At 42.4% G+C, this 21,507-nt stretch overlaps 1 protein-coding gene across 2 annotated transcripts in view; it reads left to right on the top strand.

Moving 5' to 3' along the window:
* The window catches only part of LOC126095307 (DNA repair protein complementing XP-C cells homolog), a 109,636-nt gene that overhangs the window by 44,379 nt on the left and 43,750 nt on the right, over nt 1-21,507 (top strand). The window contains exon 3 of one of the 2 annotated variants that reach the window (XM_049910105.1): nt 12,525-12,585. The exons of the other annotated variant lie outside the window; for it this stretch is intronic. Within the exon in view, the coding sequence (XP_049766062.1) occupies nt 12,525-12,573 (49 nt within the window). The 3' untranslated portion in view covers nt 12,574-12,585. Of the gene's footprint in view, nt 1-12,524; nt 12,586-21,507 lie in introns of those variants that run through there. 2 annotated transcript variants of the gene reach the window in all.

Below are 21,507 nucleotides of genomic sequence, written 5' to 3'. Positions count from 1 at the left end.
AGTGACTTGCCAGCTACAACTTACAGTTAAGAGATTGGAGGAGTGAGCTGCAAAGACAAGTTTTAAATTAGCTACAGATAAGTTTGTGTGTGTGTGTGTGTGTGTGTGTGTGTGTGTGTGTGTGTGTGTGTGTTTTAATTTTAGTTGTTCTTGTCATATTTTGAATTTATGTGGGTGGCACATGGCAGGCTCAGTTCGGTGATGTTTCTGAACCTCATTCTTAATTCCAAACTGTGATGGCTACCACACCTAAAGGTCATAATACCAAGGACCCGCAGGTCTTGGGTAGTGGACAGGGCATGTCTTCTCCAGTTTTACAGGGATTTCATGAGATTGTGACTAGACCATGGGTGTGTACTATAGAGATCAGTGCAACCTTCTTATTTGAAGATCATTGATGCTATCTACAATGAATGGATCAGACTAGTTATGGGTGCTTGGAGGACCAGCCTCTTACCCACTCCCTTTGCTGAGGTTGGGCCCACATTCACGATACGGCACCAACTCCTCATGGTGCGTCAAGCATATAAATTCCTTGCTGCTCTCAGTTTGCCAGCATTCCGTACTGTTGTCAGTCCAGTTATTCAATACCTTTTTCCCATAGTCCGAGAACAATAAGGCCCTTTGGGATCCGTGTGAAAGTCTTCTAGAGTCAGTTGATGTTATGTGGCAAGTTCAAACCCAAATCCAGAGTTGGACTGACTGCCAAGTGGTTCCTAAAGAGGCTTAGAATAATTTTATCGTTACTGTGATATTGTTTTTAATACCACATTTTACACCATTTCAAGTGAGTGTCACAACTGTGTAGCTGTATTGACAGATGGATCCAAACAGAGAGCCTCCATTGGTGGTGGTTGTTGTTGTTGTTGTTTTCTTGATTGTGACCTCAAGAATTTCCTGTGTTTGATGCAGAACTATACGCAATCTTGAAGGCACTGGAGCAGATGAGATGTGTTGCAACTGCAAAATTCCTCGTCTGTGTCGACTCCCTGAGTGTCTTTCACTCTCTACAACACTTGTATCGAAGTGGATAAAATAGTCCCTGATATGTAAGATGCCCTTCTCCACCTACAAAGTCTGACAAGGACGGTGGGCACATCGGTATTATGGGAAACAAAATGACAGATGTACCAGTGAAGAAGCAAGTCTGAATAATAAGATAGCTTACTCAGGGTGTATACGACCCGGGACAACCGGGAATTTTTTCATCCAGGAGAAAACCGGGAAAAACCCGGGAATTGTTTATAATTCCTGGAATTTTTCATTGTTTTGGTTTTCAGTTAATTTTTTTGTGAATTTGACTGGTAAGAACCAATACTCCAATAAAGGATATTACTGTATCCCGCTACTGCAGAATAACACTGCAGCAACAAAACATGAATGAGGGGAAAAAAACGAAAATAAAACTTAAGTTGCAAAGGAAATGTGCCGTATACAACAAAAAAAAAAGAAAAAAAAACAGTGCTCATACAAGTGTCTGCCAATAGCACAGTGCGTCGAAGGCTCAGGAAGACTATGCAATGCTTCATAACAACACATTGCCTCTGATGAGAGTGACGTGACAACTGTTTAGAGTCTTTTGAGCAGTTGGGGGCGGGCTTTTGCGTATGCGCAGTTTAGTCGCGTATCAGTAATACCTTGTCCCGCTTCTAGTTACAGAAGTGTGGCTGGGCGCCACTACCTAATATTGCCCCAGTTCGGAAATATAGTAAATCTGGGGCCGATGCACAGAGCAGTCAGAGTTGTGGGGAGGTGGGTCGTCTCCACATGACCTGTGTTTACGTTCAGTGATTTTGTTTCATCTTCATTTATTGCTCTCACATTAAATGATGATGAAACGGATTTTTGTGGCCGGGAACTATCAAATGAATTAAAATACGTTCGCTTTGTAACGGAAGGCTAAAATATGTTATTAGTTTCAGATTTTATTTCCACTTTTCTGATAGTCAAGCATTAATTGCCTTGCAGAACAAAGAAGTTTTTTTTGTCGGTTTGCTAAAGAGATTTGGCTTTTAATCTTTTCTGCTGAGGCAGTCAATTTATTTGAAACGAAGTGTTTAATTTCACACTCTTGGCGGGTTTCAGCTGTTCGCTACATTTAAAGTGCATGTGTGGCATTATACCATAATAAAGAACCAAACACGAGATAATACAGCACTGGTACTCCAAGAAAATTTACATCCGAATATGGACATACGAATGTGCACTTTAAGCCAAATTATGCATTTTAGTGTCACGAATTTCCGATGCTCTTGGAGTACCTGTTATAACCTTTAATCACCAATAATTTCGTGGATATTCAAACACACTCACTTAGAAACAATAGCTGGTTACATGATAACAACTCAGTATCTCTCATTCGACTGCCGTGCTGTGACATGCGGCCGGCGCCATTCGTAGCTAGGTGGCGCTCCCGCGCTCAGCCGAGTTGCGGAGCGCCTCTATTGCCGTTTGCGCGTACTGTCGTGGCGGCGCTGTTAAATGTTGTGGCACTGTCCCAGCACTGTCCCCCCCTTGGAAAAACTCAGCATCCATAGGTGTCGTGGACCTGGGGGTGTGCTCCAGCGAGATGGGTCCCGGAGAAGGCGGCATCGCGACTGGGGCCAGTTCCGGCGTAGTCGGAAGCGGTAGCGACGTCGGCTGCATCAACACATACGATAGATCGGCAGCAGCGACAGGATTGGCTTCTCGGGCTGGTGGAGGCGAAGGAAGGGGCGGTGGCACCGGCGTGGCCACCACTCGTGGGCACATTTGGTCATAATGGCGAACAACCATGCCGTCGTCCGTACGTATTTCACAAAGCCGGCGGCCGCGAAGAGCCTTGACCACCCCTGGAATCCATTTAGGACGAGATCCATACCCTCGTGCCCACACATCGGCACCCACCGAGTATTTTCCCGCACTAGGGGACACAGCACAAGGCCTGACAGGGTGAAGCAGGTGCAGTAGAGTGCGCGGTTGGTTGCCGTGCAAGAGTTCAGCAGGGCTGCAATCACCCAGAGGCGTGAAGCGATAAGAACTCAGAAATTGCAACAGAGCGTCATCTGTGGAAAAATCACTAAGGAATTTTTTCATCTGGCTTTTGAAAGTGTGGACAAGGCGCTCTACCTCCCCATTCGATTGCGGATGGAAGGGCGGTGCTGTAACATGATGAATCTCTTGTCCAGTACAAAAATCACGGAAGGTCTGCGAAGAGAACTGAGGGCCATTGTCTGTGACGATCGTGGATGGAAGACCTTCTAGCGCAAAGATTTTGGACAAAGCCAGCATCGTCCCCGCAGTGGTCGGTGACAGACATCGAACAACAAACGGAAACTTCGAGAAAGCGTCAATCAACAGTAGCCAATAAGTACCGACGAAGGGGCCAGCAAAGCCAGCGTGCACCCGTTCCCATGGCTGCACCGGATCAGGCCATGGAGAGGGCATTGTACGAGGTGCAGCCAGTTGTTGAGCACACTGACCACACGCAGCAAACATGTGGGCGATGTCCGAATCAATACCGGGCCAATAAACGTGCCTGCGGGCCAGGGACTTAGTCCGAGAAATCCCCCAATGCCCTTCATGCAACAGTTTGAGAACATCTTTGCGAAGAGAGGCTGGCACCACGACCTGTGGAGGTGCGCCATCCGTGGCCAGAAGAACAACACCATCACGAACAGACAGACGAAGGTGCAAGGCATGGTAGTTGCGAAGGGGATCCGATTCCCGGCCCTTGGTCCTATCCGGCCAACCCCGTTGAACAAAACTGATCACCTGACGCAGGACCGGGTCCCGCGCAGTAGCCGACGCGACCTGCGAACCTGTAAGTGGAAAACCCTCGACCGCACGACGTTCTTCCTCATCAATGTGGAAACAGAGTAGTTCATCACGATCGAAAACCGGGTCGGGGCCCATCGGCAATCGCGACAATGCATCAGCGTTGGTGTGCTGGGCCGTGGGGCGATAGTGAATCTCATAGTGAAAACGAGACAAGTATAAGGCCCAACGTTGCAGGCGGTGAGCTGCCTTATCCGGAAGTGACGCCGATGGGCTGAACAGAGAGACCAGCGGCTTGTGGTCGGTGATGAGGTGAAACTTAGAACCATACAAAAAATCGCTGAACTTTTTTAGAGCATAAATGATAGCGAGCGCCTTGTTTTCGATTTGAGAGTAACGCCGTTGCACATCGTTGAGGGTCTTTGAAGCATAGGCGATGGATCGTTCTGACCCATCCTCATACCAATGGGCGAGAACAGCCCCTAGGCCATACTGTGACGCATCAGTCGCCAGAACCAAGTGCTGACCCGGACGGAATGTGGCAAGACAAGGCGCCGACTGCAAATGAGCCTTCAGGCGGACAAAAGCCTGCTCACACTCGTCGGACCAACAGAAAGGGACGTTTTTGCGTAACAGCTGATGCAGAGGATGAGCTACCGCCGCCGTAGATGGAATGAATTTGTGATAATAAGCAATCTTGCCTAGAAACGCCTGAAGTTCTTTGACCGTAGACGGCCGGGGTAGAGCGTTAATGGCCGCAACGTGCTGACGTAGAGGACGTATACCCTCACGGGACAAGTGGAAACCAAGATACACAATGGAGGGTTGGAAGAACTGTGACTTGTCCAGATTGCACTTCAACCCAGGCGAATGCAAAACCCGGAACAGTGAACGCAAATTGCAAAGGTGCTCCTCAGTGGAGGCCCCTGTGACAACAATGTCATCCAGATAGTTTATGCAGCCGGGAACGGAAGCCGTGAGCTGTTCCAAAAACCGCTGAAGAATGGCTAGCGCGCTAGTGACGCCAAATGGTAACCGCTGGTACTGATACAACCCACAAGGAGTGTTGATGACGAGAAATTCCTTGGAAGAAGCATCCACCGGCAACTGATGGTACGCCTCCGATAAGTCAAGTTTGGAAAAGAACTGGCCCCCAGTGAGCTTGGTAAATAACTCCTCAGGATGGGGAAGAGGATAAGTGTCAATGAGGCTCTGAGCATTGACGGTGGCTTTAAAATCACCACACAATCGCAGACTCCCGTTTGGTTTAGAAACCACCACGACTGGCAATGCCCATTCGCTGGAGGTAACAGGAAGGAGAATCCCTGAAGCTGTTAACCTGTCTATCTCAGCCTTGACAGGTGCACGCAACGCCACCAGAATAGGGCGTGCCCGGAAAAACTTAGGGCGAGCGGTAGGTTTAAGAGTAATGTGGGCTTCAAAATCCTTGGCACGACCCAGACCAGCAGAGAACAGAGACGAAAATTCAGAATACAATCCATCCAGCTGTTGATATGGAATATCCTCAGATATGAGGTGCACATCATCATCAATGGAGAACCCGAACAACTGGAAAACATCATAACCGAACAGGTTTTCAGTGCCCACATGATCCACCACATAAAACGTGAGGGGCCTAACAACAGACTTGTAGGCAGTGGAAGCATCACTGGCCAATGATAGGAATTTTCTGTTTATTATAAGTTCTCAGATTTCGCGTAACTGGAGACAAGGGAGGGGCGCCCAACTCCAAATACGTGCGAGAATTAATGAGAGTTACTGCAGAGCCAGTGTCCACTTGCATGCGAATGTCTTTATCCAGAACACGAACAGTAACAAACAACTTATTTGTTTGAGAAAGCACACAGTTAACATCCATGTCCGATGCCTCGTCCTCATCGACAGGAACTTTAGGGGACTGACACACAGAAGCAATGTGGCCTTTTTTCCTACATGAATTACATGTGGCCCAACGTTTTGGACACGCGGCCCTGTCATGCTGTACGAAACAGCGTGGACAAGAAGGAAGTGCGGAACGAACCTGCTTCTGTGGTTGCTGTTTTCGCTGCGAGCGTTGCGGCCCAACGCGACATTGTTTACGCGAGTGAACCACTGCCACATCTTCGTTCTCCTGTGAAACAGGCAAATTGTCCGTGTCGAAAGTTGACTGTACAGCACCTACATCACACCACGTGTCTATTTGCGCGCCAGCAGCGTGAGACACTTCAAAGGATTGAGCGATGCTTAGAACTTCCGACAACGACGGGTTTGGCAGTTGTAGGACACGTTGCTGAACTTCTTTATCAGGAGCAAGCCCTAGAATAGCATCCCTAACCATTGAATCAGCATAAGACTCATGATGAGTGTCCGTGACAAACTGACATTTCCTACTCAGACCGTGTAGTTCCGCCGCCCAAGCCCGGTAAGATTGATGGGGCTGTTTACGACACCGGTAGAACGCCACGTGGGCGGCAACGACGTGGGTGTTTTTGCGGAAATAGTTACACAATAAGTCACACATTTCTTGGAAGGACAGGGAGGCAGGTTCCCGCAGAGGGGCTAACTGAGATAGCAGCTGATAGATCCGTGGGGAAATCCAAGATAGAAATAACGACTTACACATAGGAGCGTCGACAACGCCAAAAGCCAAGAAGTGTTGCCGCAAACGCTGCTCATAATCCTCCCAGTCTTCAGCGGCCTCGTCGTAAGGAGGGAATGGAGGCGGAGAAGAGGAAGACAGACGATGAGTAAGCGACGTCGACAACGCCTGAATAGCAGCCGTCAGCTGTGTTTCTTGTGCCTGAATAGCAGCCATCAGCTGTGTTTGTTGTTCAGTGAGCGCTTGCATAAGCTGTTCCATGTCTACCCTGTCATGAACACACAAATGCGCAACACAGTGAAAATATCCGACCTCGTCACCAAAAAGTGTTATAACCTTTAATCACCAGTAATTGCATGGATATTCAAACACACTCACTTAGAAACAATAGCTGGTTACGTGATGATAACTCAGTATCTCTCATTCGACTGCCGTGCCGTGACATGCGGCCGGCGCCGTTCGTAGCTAGGTGGCGCTCCCGCGCTCATCCGAGTTGCAGAGCGTCTCTATCGCCGTTTGCGCGTACTGTCATGGCGGCACTGTTAAATGTCGTGGCACTGTCACAACGGTACCCTCTGATGTCTTGTTTCTTTTATGACATAATGTAAGATCAAAATGTTTTACACGTACGAACATACGGGCTTCCTGCGTCATCGTAGCTGCGCAAGCGAGGCGACGCCTGTTATCTGGCACTCTCTTGCAACTGCTGAAATGAACCTATTTCTAACAGGTCGCGGGTAAATATTGTGAATGGTGGTTTGAAAAGCGTTACATTCAAAGCAAATTTCCTTTTGCGCAAGATGAACTGTGTACTATGAGTTTCTTAGATCACGAAGCGTTTGACTCCATTTAAAAATCAGCTCTTTGAGGACAACCATTTAGAAGAATTTCGAGCCCAGATCAGACATTTACGTCGTTATTAAAAATTTTACTGGCACATTTGTGTGATGTAGCTTAATTTAAACCATGAACTTTTCTTATTTGTGTGTTTGCTCTAGTTAAGAGTGATCTTGCTTTTGGCTGACTATATCACATGTCCTATGCTGTCATCAGTGGCGAGATCAAGTAACATGAGTTATAACTTGCTTACAAAAGCGCATCGCTCTCTCGATTTCAGTGCTTCGGAAAGTAACATGCGGTGTTTGGTGCAATTCAAATTTATACTTTCGTAATACGAAAATATGCAGAGTACATGCCCCCACCCCACCCCCGCCCCCTGTCCCTGCCTCCTCCCCCACTCCCGGGAGTTTCGTTGTTTGCAGTGCCGGGAAATTCTAAGTTGGTATATAAAACCATGAACATTCAAAGGATTGATGGATTTTTACAGTGCCGAGGAAGAGTGTACTGTCACTTAACTCGAAAAAAGTGTATTTTCACCCGGGAGAATATGTATTTTTAACCGAAAATTCCGGGAAAAATCCGGGAATTTTTTTTCTTTGTCCACGTATACACCCTGTTAGTGTGCCATTCCCCTCCATGGCATCACCTTGCTGTTGAAGTGCAAGTCATCTTTCAGTGGGAAGATGAGTGGTTGGAAGTGACAGACAATAAGCTGTATCTGGTAAAGTCAACAACTCAGCCATGGTGTACCTCCTAGTCACACAGATGGGGTGAGGTACTTCTCACTTTCTTTTGCGTAGGACAGCCCTATGAGGCATGGCGTCTTGCTCCAGTGAGAGGACCCTCCAAAGTGTGACGCTTGTGGATCACGGTGCACCACATTTTACTAGGCTGTGTTTTATATCCAGACAAGTGAGTAGAAGTTATTTTTGTAAGTGGTCAGGCAGTCATGTTTCCCGGTGTAGTTATGTTAGCTTTTCTCTTGTATTATTGTGTTTTAATTACCAGTTTTAGAGAATTTCATTGCCCTCTATTCTAAATGACAACCAAATGAATGTAGTATGATTTTTATGGTTTCGTCTATGTCTGACGTGTTCCCTAAAATTTTAGGGAGAGGTTTTAATGTGTCATCGTGGCTATGTTTTTTTTTTTTTTTTTTTTTTTTTTTTTTTTTTTTTTTTTTTTTTTTTTTTTTTTTTTTAAGTGATCTCCCAGTCATATTTCCCTGTTTATGAAATGTATTCGCCGTTGCAAATGTGGAAACCATCTGCCATATAATGGAATGACGACAATGAAAATATGTGGCTCAAACACAGATTTCCCACTTATCACGAGCGGTCATCTTACCTTTATGCTATTTGAACATCCCTTACAGCTTGACCCCAACTTCCATATGTTATGAACCATTTGTCTGCAACCTGCACTTGTACATTCATTATGTATGTTCCCATACAGGGAGAAATTTTAATTGAAAGTCACTTGTCTGGTGTCAACAGATAAATACGATATTGCAGTGTCTTTGATGTTCAGAAGCACGATACAACATTCCGTCGGACATGCATGCACATACCTGTTATATAACACTTCATGTTGTGATGTTCACTTATGTTTGAATCTTCATGAAGAATGTACACAATGAAATGACATTCCATTGCATATAATACCTGTATGAGTGATACACAAATAAACTTCTTCTTGAAGAACGTACACAATGAAATGACAGTCCATTGCATATAATACCTGTATGAGTGATACACAAATAAACAATACAATTTATTTGTGTGTGTGTGTGTGTGTGTGTGTGTGTGTGTGTGTGTGTGTGTGTGTGTTTGTTTTGTTTGTTTTTGTTTTTGCTTGCAGTTTATGGGCACCCAGTAGTGAGGTTGTCAGTGCTGTCATGAAAATTGGTTGAAACAGATGTGGTTAAAAAGGCTGAAAAAGTCACAAAAGAAGTAGGAGGAAGTCCTGTGTAACTACACGCACTCTCAGCCAACCTCACAAATAGTCACCTGCTCAGTCACACTATCTCAGGTACTTCAAGATAAAGTAAAAGCAGTGAAATGACATAAAATGCCAGTTAAAACAGAGTAACTTAAGAGGAAAGCTAAAATAATTGCTCAGGAAAATATAATATTGCGATGCCTGGAAAATATAATATTGCGATGCCTGTTTTCAGAAGTTCGATGCAACAGGCACTGCGGCGACTACAGTGGTTATGAAATACACAAAATTTATTTGAAGTTGCAAATATGGACAACCATCAGCTGCATGTAGGATATCTGTGCACACCTCACAGCCAGACCCATACTTCCACATGTTGTCAACCATGTGTGTATAACCTGCACTCATATGTTCATTACATATATTCCTATACAGGAGCGAAAGTTGCTTGCTCAGTGTTGGCGGATAAATACAATATCGTAGTGCCTGTCTTGTTTTGAAGTACGATGCAATGTTACTTCGGGGATGCTTGCATGTCCATGTTCACAGGAACATTATATCATACTTCTCATCAACACAGGCACTGCAATATCAAAATTCCCTCTGTAGTCATTTTAACTTTCTTGTGTTATTGTGTTTCAATTGTCAGTTTTAGATTATTTCATGGCCTTTACATTATCTTGAAGGATCTGAGATAGTGTGATTGTGCAGCTTACCGTTAGTGAACTTGGGTAAGAGGCAGTTTAGTTATGGAGGACTTCCTCCTCCTTGTTTTGTGACTTTTTCATCCTTTTTAACCACATTTGTTCCTACCAAGTCTCAGAATTGCACTTATAACTTAACTGCTGAGCTCTCATAAACCACAAGCAAAAACACACACACACACACACACACACACACACACACAATATAATTTATTTGTATCACCAATGCAGATATTACATACAGTGGAATATCATTTCAGTTTCGTACAGTTTTTGTGAAGATTCAAACATAAGTGAACATCACAACATGATACAGGGTGATAATTATTGAACTATATGAAATAAAATTGTCATAATTTCTGAACTGTTTGTGTTAGGACATTCAAACTGCACAGCTGGCCATGGGGAATGATGGGAATTAGTATGCACAAGCATAGTTTGGTTTAGCGAAGAAGCCCACTTTCACTTGGATGGGTTCGCCAGTAAGCAAAATCGGTGCATTTGGGGGACTGAGAATCCACATTTCATAATCAAGAAGTCTCTTCACCATCAGTAGGTGACTCTGTGGTGTGTGTCCAGTCACGGAATGATTAGTGCAATATTGTTTGATGGCACAGTGACTACCAAACAGTACGTAAAGGTTTTGCAAGCTGATTTCATCCCCATTATCCAAAGTGATCCTGATTTCAACTAGATGTGGTTCATGCAAGATGGAGCTCGACTCCATCAAAGCAAGAGAGTCTTTGATGTCGTGGAGGAGCACTTTGCGAACCACATTCTGGCTCTATTCTCCGGATCTGAACACATGTGACTCCTTTTTGTGAGGCTGTATTAAAGACAAGGTGTACAACAGTAACCCGAAAACCATTGCTGAGCTGAAAACAGTTGTTCTGGAGGTCATTGACAACATTGATGTTCCAAAGCTTCAGTGGATCGTGCAGAATTTCGCTATTTGTTGGTGCCACGTCATCACCAATGATGGCAGGCATATCGAACATGCCATAAGCTAAATCTGAATATCTGAAGTTACATTTTGTGTTGAATAAAGTGTGTGCACGCTGTAGTTTGTTACTAATTTACTTTTGTTCCATATAGTCAAATAATTATCACCCTATATGTTACATTACAGGTACATATTTCATTTTCACTTTTTTAGTTGCTGTTTATTATTCTCATTCAGAATGGAGTCAGATGTCGACAAAAGTGAACTGTAGGATCTTCTTGCATACATTGGCTGTCGCATACCGTATTTACTCGAATATAAGCCGCACCTGAAAAATGAGACTCGAAATCAAGGGAAAAAAAATTTCCCGAATCTAAGCCGCACCTGAAATTTGAGACTCGAAATTCAAAGGGAGAGAAAAGTTTTAGGCCGCACCTCCATATCGAAACAAAGTTGGTCCATTGTAATATGAGACACAATTTAGGTCGAATGAATGACAATACAGCTACAGTAGTTTGGTTCGAGTCGTAAGCTTAGCAGTTCAGCTTTACCAGGTAGCCATTGCTATGCGTCAGGCGCTCCGTCAGTATTTAGACGGGTACCCTTCCTTTTTCACGTGCTTTGTCTGGTTTGAATCGATTGCTTATTTTGCTTTGATCTGATAAGTGCCGTTTTCTTTGTTATAGGTGTTTACGCCACTCTAAGCTGAAAATGCATTACTGTACTGTGCCATGCACTGTTTGTCACATTCTGATAGTGCGTGTTTACGGCCTGTCGCCGCTCGCGGCATGGCTTGCTTTTGTGCGCGCTACCGCCGCTTACAATTTTAAAAAAAGAGAGAGGAATCGTCTCATTAGCGAAACAATGGCAAGAGACTGCTATTTGTTGTTACTTACACTGCTGCTTTCTTTGATAATGATCAACAAGAACCAAATAATAGACTGCGTATGATAGAACATGTTCTGAACGAGAGTTAGGTGAAAATTTTTCTCCGTTTGAAAATCTTTGCAGCCGCTTCTTTAGTACATCAAATTCTGCACAGAAATTAGTCATCTTAGATTTAAAAATCTAGTCGGTTGCCGCACTTCATTTCTGACTGCATCACTATTAGGCATAAAAATAATACGAATATAAACATGACACGATACGTATATTCTTCCGCGATTGCTGTTGTCTCGCTCTATAGTTTCGTAGTTTATTAGGCAGACAGGATTTAAATGAGATAGCAGCAAACACGAAAGAATACATGGCAAAATGTTTATATTCGTATTATTCTTATGGTGAAGCAATTTTGATTTTTGCTAATATAAAACCAGTTACATCATACAGCTGAAATTTTCTGGGGACAGGGCCACAAGAGCTGGTGACAGCTTACTCAGGCTGGCTGTTGCTGACAGGTAAGCTCTGGTCTTTGGCGAGGGCACCTAGTCATTTACATTTCGAATTTTCTGAGGCTGAACACCTGAGGGCACTGGCTACTTTAAGGCAAGCTCCCCTCATTTGCGTGGGTGACTTGTCAGTAGCGTTTGGAATTTTTTGGCTGAAGGATTTCACAGTAGTGTGGTGCTTTGCCTTTCAGTTACAAGTAAGCCATTCGTCTTTCTTTGTAGAGATGCGTGGTTGATTATTTTGAATTTTCTCTTATGGGGGGAATTCCAACAGCAGTCTCCTCTAATGCATTTGGGGTGCCAGTAGGCCTCTAGCTTCAACTGGCTAATGTGTAGGGGCACTTTCTTCACAGGGGCACCAGGAGGGGAGAGAAGCGAAACTTTTGGTCATTCTGGCATTAGACTGATTCTACAGGCAGTTTGGTAAGTGTTGCTTTGCTAGCATGGTTGGTTGATCTGAACCAAAAATAGAAATGGTTTTATTTTGATCAAGTATTCTTTGATGTTAGGGTCCTCAAAGTGATATTTGTTTTGTTTAGTATTGCAGTACTTTTGTTGGATCTCAAGTAAACTTTATCTTAGCGAATCTTTGTGCACATGTTTTCACGTGATAGTGCATTACAGTGCAAAGTGCATAGCAGTAATTCCTTTGCATGCCTGTTTAGCCCCACAGATGGCATGCCTACACAATTCTATGTATTTCCATACATTAAACAGCAGTATGTATGTACGTATACTACTGGAGGGCAACAGCTGTTGGTAAGCAACTGAGCTTTATATTGTGATACTAGTCATTCTAGTGCAATCAGGTGCTATAAACATTCCCATTGAATCAGTGTTGTTTGCAAGGTCCATAAGATTAATTATACAATATCACATGAAGTGTGGGATATATCACAAGTCCAAGAGTGCCTTCTCCCAGCTGCTCTTCGTATGGTAGTACATGTGTAATATTGACAGGTGAACTTGCTTCAACTTTCAGTACACTCTTCCATGCAAATTACGTAGAATAGAACCCAGGTAATAATGAAATGAAAACTTTCTTCAGCAGCCAGTATATTATCTCACTCCATTTTGGGCACTATAGTATTTAAATAATACTGGTACAAGAAACTGCTTCTGCGCACAGTAAAACACTGGTCAATCACTACCACCCCTGCCCCTCTACATGGCCACCTCAGCCAGGATGCACATGGCCCTAAATAATTGTGTATGCATCTACATTTATTTAGGATTATATAGTTACATCTGGCATAGATTTTGTAGATAAATAAGAATTTTAACTGTGTGAAACATAATATAACTTTGTTATTTTTCTTCCATTCCTACATTTATTTAGGATTATGTAGTGGCATCTGGCATAGATTTTGTAGATAAATAAGAATTTTAACTGTGTGAAACATCATATAACTTTGTTATTTTTCTTCCATTCCTGTATGGCAGTATAAGCCATTTTGCTGGTTCGTCATTTCATAAACATTAATTGGCAGCCTGCAGAATTAAAATTTATTGCATACTCCTTACAAAAACTTACTTTAATGTGCATCCCCTCCTTTCAAGATTTTCAGAAAATCGTATGGCAGACATAGCAGATGAAGAATGTTACGCCTAATGGGAAAATAGTGTTTGCTCAGAGTGGCAAGAAAAAGAAAAGAGAAGATAGACTGAATAGTTGAAACCGAAGAAATGAAAGATGGCAACCCTCCCAGGTAGATAAACCACCCCCACTCCCCCTACAGTAGGATCCCCCTTGCAAGTGTGGCTTGACTCCAAGAGCCTGGAGTAGAGATGTCGTCAATCTTACGGAACCGGTGATTTGGGTCTTTCTTACTGCAGCCCAGAAGAATGGTTCCAACCCTTGCTATTGTACATATCTGGTGTCTGTGCAGTTTGAATTCAATTGAGGTTCAAATTATATTCGTGGGCTGAAGAGTATGCTATGCATGCTTTGTTAGACGTCTGGCACTAGATGATGGCCTAATACTAAAACAATAGTTCATATTTGTAAATTCTATGTTTTAAATAAGGTCATTCCATCTCTAAATTAATAATACCTTTCTTATCAAAAAATATTATTACTACAGGGTGGCACATGAGTAGCTGATACATTTTAACATTGGATAAAAATTGTATGGTAATTTTATTTTATTCAAATTTTGCTCCAATGTTTTTTATTTCATGGAAGTATAAGTAGAGGTCATGATGCTGTAATATCGCCAGTCCCTTGTTTCGCAGTTAGCGTTTCGCCATGGCCAAGTGCGGATGTTTATCTGTTCAGCAGCATGTGAAGGCAGTTCTCCTTTATGCCCAATTGAAAAATGTCACACCAATGCAAAGGTGATTTAGGTCAATATTCTACATGCGTTGGGCTTCGTCAAGGAACCCAATTCTCTGATTAATGAAATTAATTTGAAGGAGAAGGCAGTTTGTTGGAAGGGAAGCTGCCTCAGACACAGACTGTTTGTTCTCCAAAAAACATAGCAGTGCTGGGGTCGCCATCCAATGAACTCCAAGCAAGTTGGCCTGGCAAACACCAAGGAAAATGGAGATATCTTGTCGTTCTGTACAAAGAATTTTACAAAGTAATCTCATGCTCTTCCCTTACAAAATGATTGTGTTACAGAAGCTGACTCAACAGAACAAAACAGAAAAATGTAGAGTATTCATTATGGGCAAAAGGAAAAGGTACAACAATGTTCAACATATGGTTCAACCTCAGTGCAACATTAAACAAACAAAATGTTTGATGTTGTGATAGAGAAAAACTGCAAAGTATTCATGTTCGTGAAAAACGATGCATGGGGAAAAGTGACAGTGTGAGAAACTCTAGCCAGTCATGGTGTAATCAGACCAGTGTTTTTCAATGAAACTGTCAATGCTGATAGATACAAGATATTGTTGAAAAACGACATTGTACCACATTTTCTTACCACGAATCTTCTGATGAACACACAGTGGTTTACACAAGATAGCACAACACCTCATACAGCTAATGCCACACTGAATCTTCTACAGGAAACATTCAGCAATCATGTGATGTCCCATTGACACACACAATGCCACCATTTGAGATCCTTTTGGCCTCCTTCAAGTCTGTATTTAAACCCAAGACTTTTTTTTGTGGGGGGAGAGTGGGAGGTGGTATTTGAAAGAGAAACTATTCCCTTTGGGAGCACAGAATATTATGGAAATGCCTGCCAGTATAGTGCAACTGTGCAATGAGAATGAAGACTTGTGCCACGAAAGTGGTAAGGAATATGTGTACACGTCTTCGTAAAGTTGTCTGCTGCATTGGAGCGCATATTGAACATGTGATGAAGTGAAATGCATTTCTATGGACCATACTACCTGTGTGTAAAACTTGAAAATTTTGATTTCAGAAATAAGTGTTGTGGCAATATTAAATGTGTCAACTATTCGTGAACCACCCTGCATGCTATTAATCAGTACAGGACCTACAAAAAAAAAAAAAAAAAAAAAGAATGTGCTGACTAATATCATTTGTGTTACATTTACTTGGGTTACAAAACTGCGCCACATGATCAGCACTGTGTAATCCATCAGTGACTGTAAAGGAGCTTTCAGTAATTGGGATACATGATTTTGCAGATTATAATTGGATGTCTCCCATATAGAAGAAAAAACTTCCCAGTTTCTTCATTGAATTTTGAACTTCTGAGATAATTTTTGGCCATTACTAGCTAACCAGCATGAAACGTAGGTTCACTAGCTTTTTCAGTGTGTTCTTATATCTTCTGGTTAGCACTGATCTTGCTCTAACTTACTTCATATTGCCATTTGATTACTTTTAGTGAGAGACCAGGTTATTAATGAAAGTTGTGGCTCACCTAATTCTTTGTGGCCACTATTTCTAGAAGAGCTAATCCCTTATTAAAATGTGAAAATTCGTTTAAAACTTTTTCCGGTTCAGGCATTAACTTAGCCCACCTTGAATGTTCAATGTAACTGTAGGTCTGACAAAGAAGGCCTAATTCTTTAATTATGTGTTTCAACAGATCTTGTGGAGATATCTTCTGCCTGGTTTGATGCAGCCCACTATGAATTCCTCTCCTGTGCCAACCTGTTGATCTCAGAGTAACATTAGCACCCTACATCCTCGTTTATTTGTTGGATGTATTACAATCTCCTGTTCCTCTGCAGTTTTTACACTGTACAACTTTCTCTGGTACCACAGAGGTTATTCCCTGATGTCTTAACACATGTACAATCATCCATTCCCTTATTATTGTCCACGTTTTCCATACGTTCCTTTCTTCGTCAATTCTATGGAGAACCTCCTTTTCTTATCTTAACAGTCAACAGTCAACTGCAGCATCACATCTCAAACACTTCAATTCTCTTCTATTCCAGTTTTCTACATCTACATATACTGACCAGCCATTACATATGACCAACGATGTACTATCAATATAAACCCGTCCAGGTGATGGCAGCGTCACCTGGCAAGCAACGATTGCTGGTCAGACACACACACACACACACACACACACACACACACAGTGCATGTAGTATCACTGAGTGTGCTGTCTGTGTGTATAATGGGCAAGGTGTACAATCTATCTGAGTTTGATTGAGTACAGATTGTGTTGTCCCAGAGGCTTGACACAAGCATTTTGTAAACTGCATTACTTGTCAGATGTTCAAGCACTGCTGTGGTGAGTGTCTTCAACATGTGGCAAAACCAAGGTGAAACCATGTCCAGATGCCATGGGGTTGGGCAGCTACCCTCATTACAGGCATCAGATGTCCTAGGATGGGCAGACTGGTAAAACATGACAGGCAGTGACCTATGGTGGAACTAACATCAAATTTTAATGCTGGGCAGAGTACAAGTGTGTCTGAACACACGGTGCACTGAACACTCCTGACGATGGGCATCCGTAGCCAACGACCCATACTTATGCCAATGTTAGCATCACGACATCGGCAGCTACGTCTGCAACGGACATGTGATCATAAGCAATGGCTGTTGGCGCTGTGGCAGGGCATTGCATGGTCTGATGAATCCTGATACCTTTTTCATCATGCCAATGGGAGTGCACAAATCCTTTGCCATCCAAGGGAAGAGCTCCTTGACACCTTTACAGCAGGGTGGAGACAAGTTGGCAGCAGCTGGGGAATACTCAAGTGCAACCATATGTCCAGTGGAACTCTTGCGAGACACCATGATGACCAAGGAGTATTGTACACTGGTTGCAAACCACGCACACTGTTTCACGATGATCATGTTTCCTGATGGCAGTAGCATTTTTCAAGAAGATAATGCATCCTTTCACAAATTCAGGAGTGTGACAGAGTGGTTTGAGGAACACAGTGATTAGTTCCAATTGATGTGCTGGCCCCCCAACTCCCCAGATCTGAACATGAACAAAACATCTGGGATGTGATTAAACATGGTGTCAGAGCTCATTGCCCTTCTCCCTGGAAGAACTATGAGCAATTCTTCATCTTCAATACCGTGAAACAAATCTCGTCTACTGCAAGCTCTTTCCTTTCCATATTTTGGGAAGTGTTAATATAGACAAAAAAAGTCCAGTAAACATGTGCTCTAAAATGTATACCTTGGAAGTTATGACCACATGTTGATTAGAAAAATTGTGTTTTAGAGTAGCAAATAAGAAAAGCTGCTCATAGCTCTTAAGGAATGCATTTTAGAGCGCATGTTACGTGACTTCTTATCCTATGTTGGTCTGGTCTATAACTACCACTTTTCAAAATATTGGGAGCAAAGAGCTTGCAGCCGAAGAGATGTGTTTCACAATATTGAAGATCATAATTGCTCGTAGCTCTTAAGGCATACGTTTTAGAGGCTGTGTTTACTTGACTTTTTTGTTTCAGATAATCATACCTGTCTTATCCCTGAATATTGATCATCACTTCTGAAATGATCTGTATAATGGGTGTGAATAGCAATCAAATGTTGATCCTGCATAATTGTATGAGACCATGCTATCAACACCTCTAGAATCTGAAAGAGATCTCATTGTGGATCTCCATTTGGCCTGCTGGTCAAATTTCTTCTGTATCCAGATTTGTGGGGCATTCGGATGTGACATCTGCCCCAGTGAAAGACTGCATGGGAACGTGAGGGCAATCATGTTCCATCCAGTTCCTGATAAATCACGTCTAACTGTAAGAAGGGAGGACCACCATATTGGGCACCAAACACTTGTAACCCCTGCACATCTACACCTGCTGTCAGTGAACAAGAAATGGACTCCTTGCAATGTTCTGTGCCATCCCATACCATTAGTCGGTTAGCAGCAGCCAGACTAGGGTATTGCCATTTCATTTGTAAGATGCCATTAACACCATGACACTGACAGTTGCATTTGTGGAGGTGCCTTGACTGGGAAGCTTGGATGAATGGCATCACGTTGTGTTTAGTAATGAATTGTGGTTCTGCACTATTCCCAATGACATTGTTGCCCAGTGTGGCAGCAACCTGGGAAGAGGTCCCATTCTTGCATTGTTTTGGAGGGAGAACTCTGTCTGGGTAAAAACAAAGCTGTCCCTTCTGGTTGAACAAGAGGTCTGAGACCATGGGAAGCTGGGACTGAGCATCTATGTCCACCTGTTGCAGTGTGGGACAGAAATGTGGATCTCATAATTGTACCAGGACAAGAACAGATTGATATATCGCTGCTATGTGACCTGTTTTTTTTTTTTTTTTTTTTTTTTTTTTTTTTTTTTTTTTTTTTTTTTTTTTTTGCATTGATGGTAAGAGTCTCACTGCTTGGGACAGTCCATCTACTGTACGAAACGAGGGGCGTGAAGGAAGTGACATTCACTGTCCTTGCTGTTGATGACCCGTTTGTCCACATTAGCCCTACCAGTTGTAAGAGGTGTGCCACAAGGCTCAGTGCTTGAACCTTTTCTCTTCCTGGTATACATGAATGACTTGTCTACTTTCATGCTTTACAAGTCAATAATATATGCTGACGACACAACCCTGATTACTTCATATAACAAATCGGAGGAAGTGAAGAAACAAACAAAAGTAATGCTTGAAAAGTCTGCCATATGGCTCCACAGTAACAAGCTGATACTCAACAGTAGCAAGACTGAAACTATTTATTTCTTCTTGCACAATCTACAGGAAAAATTAAATGAGTCTGACTCTGTAAGACTTCTAGGAATCCACCTGGACCCGAAATTACCATGGAACACACACACGGAACTGTTATATACAAGACTATCTAGAGTAGTCTTTTTGTTAAGGAAACTAAAAACATTAGTTAGCAGAAAACAACTTTTATCTTCTTATTATGCCTTCTTTGAATCTCACTTACAGTACGGAACAAAATTATGGGGCAACTCATCTGGTGCTCAGACAGTGTTCATGTGGCAGAAGAAAGCAATTAGAGCAATTACAGGTATTAAAAGCCAAGAATCATGTCGAAAGCACTTTAAGAAACTTAACATTACCTTCTCTGTGTATAAAAATGTCTTCTTTCCATTTAAAAAAATACCTTACCTTCCAGAACAGATGTTCATTCACATGATACCAGATATAAAAACAATCTTGATGTAGACTTTACTAGGCCAGGGTGTATACGGCCCGGGACATCCGGGAAAAACCCGGGAATTTTTTCATCCGGGAAAAACCTGGGAATTTTTTAGAATTCCGGGATTTTTCGTTGTTTTAGATTTCAGTTAAAGTTTTGTAGGTGTGACGTGTAAGATCTGATACGCTGACAAAGAACTTTAGTCCACTACTGCTGAATAATATTGCAGCAATGAAACACAAATCGGAGAGTAACACCAAAATAAAAGTTTAGTTGCATAGAAAATGGGTAATTTACACAATGCACAGACCAGCTTACCGACACCGTTAAGTGTCAAAGGCTTTAGGTCGAAGATTATGCAGTACGTCCGTAACAACTAACGTGCATTCGATGTGTGTGACGTCACAATTGTTTACATTTCTAACAGATCACCAGAAAATATTACGAATAGTGGCTTGAGATGCGTTACTTTCAAAGGAAATTTCCACACAAGATGATTTATGTTACGTGTGAGAATGTGCAGTGAATTTCTTAAATCACAGGGCGTTATAACTCTCATTCAAAACGTAACACTTTGAGGATCAGCCATTTGAAAAATGTCGGGCCGAGAAGATAAGTCATTTATGCCACTATTTAAAATTTTACCGGCACATTTGTATTTGATATGACTTAACGTGTAACACACGCTAAAAAAAGACCTAGCTTCAAGTTAGTTTTCATATTTAATGTTGTCTTTACATAGATAAAAATTATGCGATCGATGGCAAAAAGTGTAATTGATCTTCAAAAAAAATGTGCATAATGTGTTACTGGGTAATGTCACAAGGCTCTTCATGCCAGAACACCTCGACTTTTCTAAGCAACTGATAATCATTTTGGCACGATTTTAATTGCCAAATTAGAGCCTGTTAGTAGGCCTACGGGCTTCCTATCATTGTAGGACTAATATCAGTGGATGCCAATAGACGATGCAATTCTCGTTCGTACATACACATCTACTTACGAGTTAAGCGCTGTAGAAACGCACTTTGCTGAGTTGAGCGAGCTCGGCCCACGTTCGTAACGTACGCGCCGCGGCCTGTCTTTCTCGTAGGCCTCGTGCTCTGAATAACTGCCGTCATTCGCTAGCGAAATCACGTGACATGAACTATGACTGGCTGACAAAAGTGCATCGCTCAACGCAATCTCTATTTTAGAGTTTCGGAAGCTACCGTGCTGTAATTTGTGGAATTTGTGTATATACTTTAGCAATACGAAAATAAACCCTGTGCATATTGTCTCGCATCAAACGACTTTCCAAACGCACTGTTTTTCCTAGATTTCGTTTTCTTAAATGCTGGGACGTTCTCCGCCGGTATAAGACCTTTACGATTCAAAGGATTGATAGGTTTTACAGCTCCGAGGGAAAGTATACTGCTACTTAACACGGATGTATTTTCACCCGCTTTATACGTAATTTCATCCGGGAGAAATTGTGTTTTTAACCGGGAAAAATCCGGGATTTTTTTTTCTTGTCCACGTAGACACCCTGTAGGCTATCTAAGGTCCAAAGTAGCTTTAAACAAACAGGATTAAAATTATATAATAAGTCACTGAAAGACCTACAAGGTGATGCCTTTAAGAAGCAGCTGCACAAATTGTTAGCTGATAAGTGTATCTATGATGTAAAGGAATTGGAATGTAGTAGAGAGTGAGAGTAACTATGATGTTAAGGAATTGGAATGTAGTAGAGATTAACTATGATGTAAAGGAATTATAATATAGAGAATAATGATTTATCCTCATGTGATGTAATCTGAATGTACAT

Source organism: Schistocerca cancellata, chromosome 8 (assembly GCF_023864275.1).
Source record: "Schistocerca cancellata isolate TAMUIC-IGC-003103 chromosome 8, iqSchCanc2.1, whole genome shotgun sequence".
NCBI classification, from domain to species: Eukaryota; Metazoa; Arthropoda; class Insecta; order Orthoptera; family Acrididae; genus Schistocerca; species Schistocerca cancellata.
This window is presented reverse-complemented; position numbering and strand designations above follow the sequence as displayed.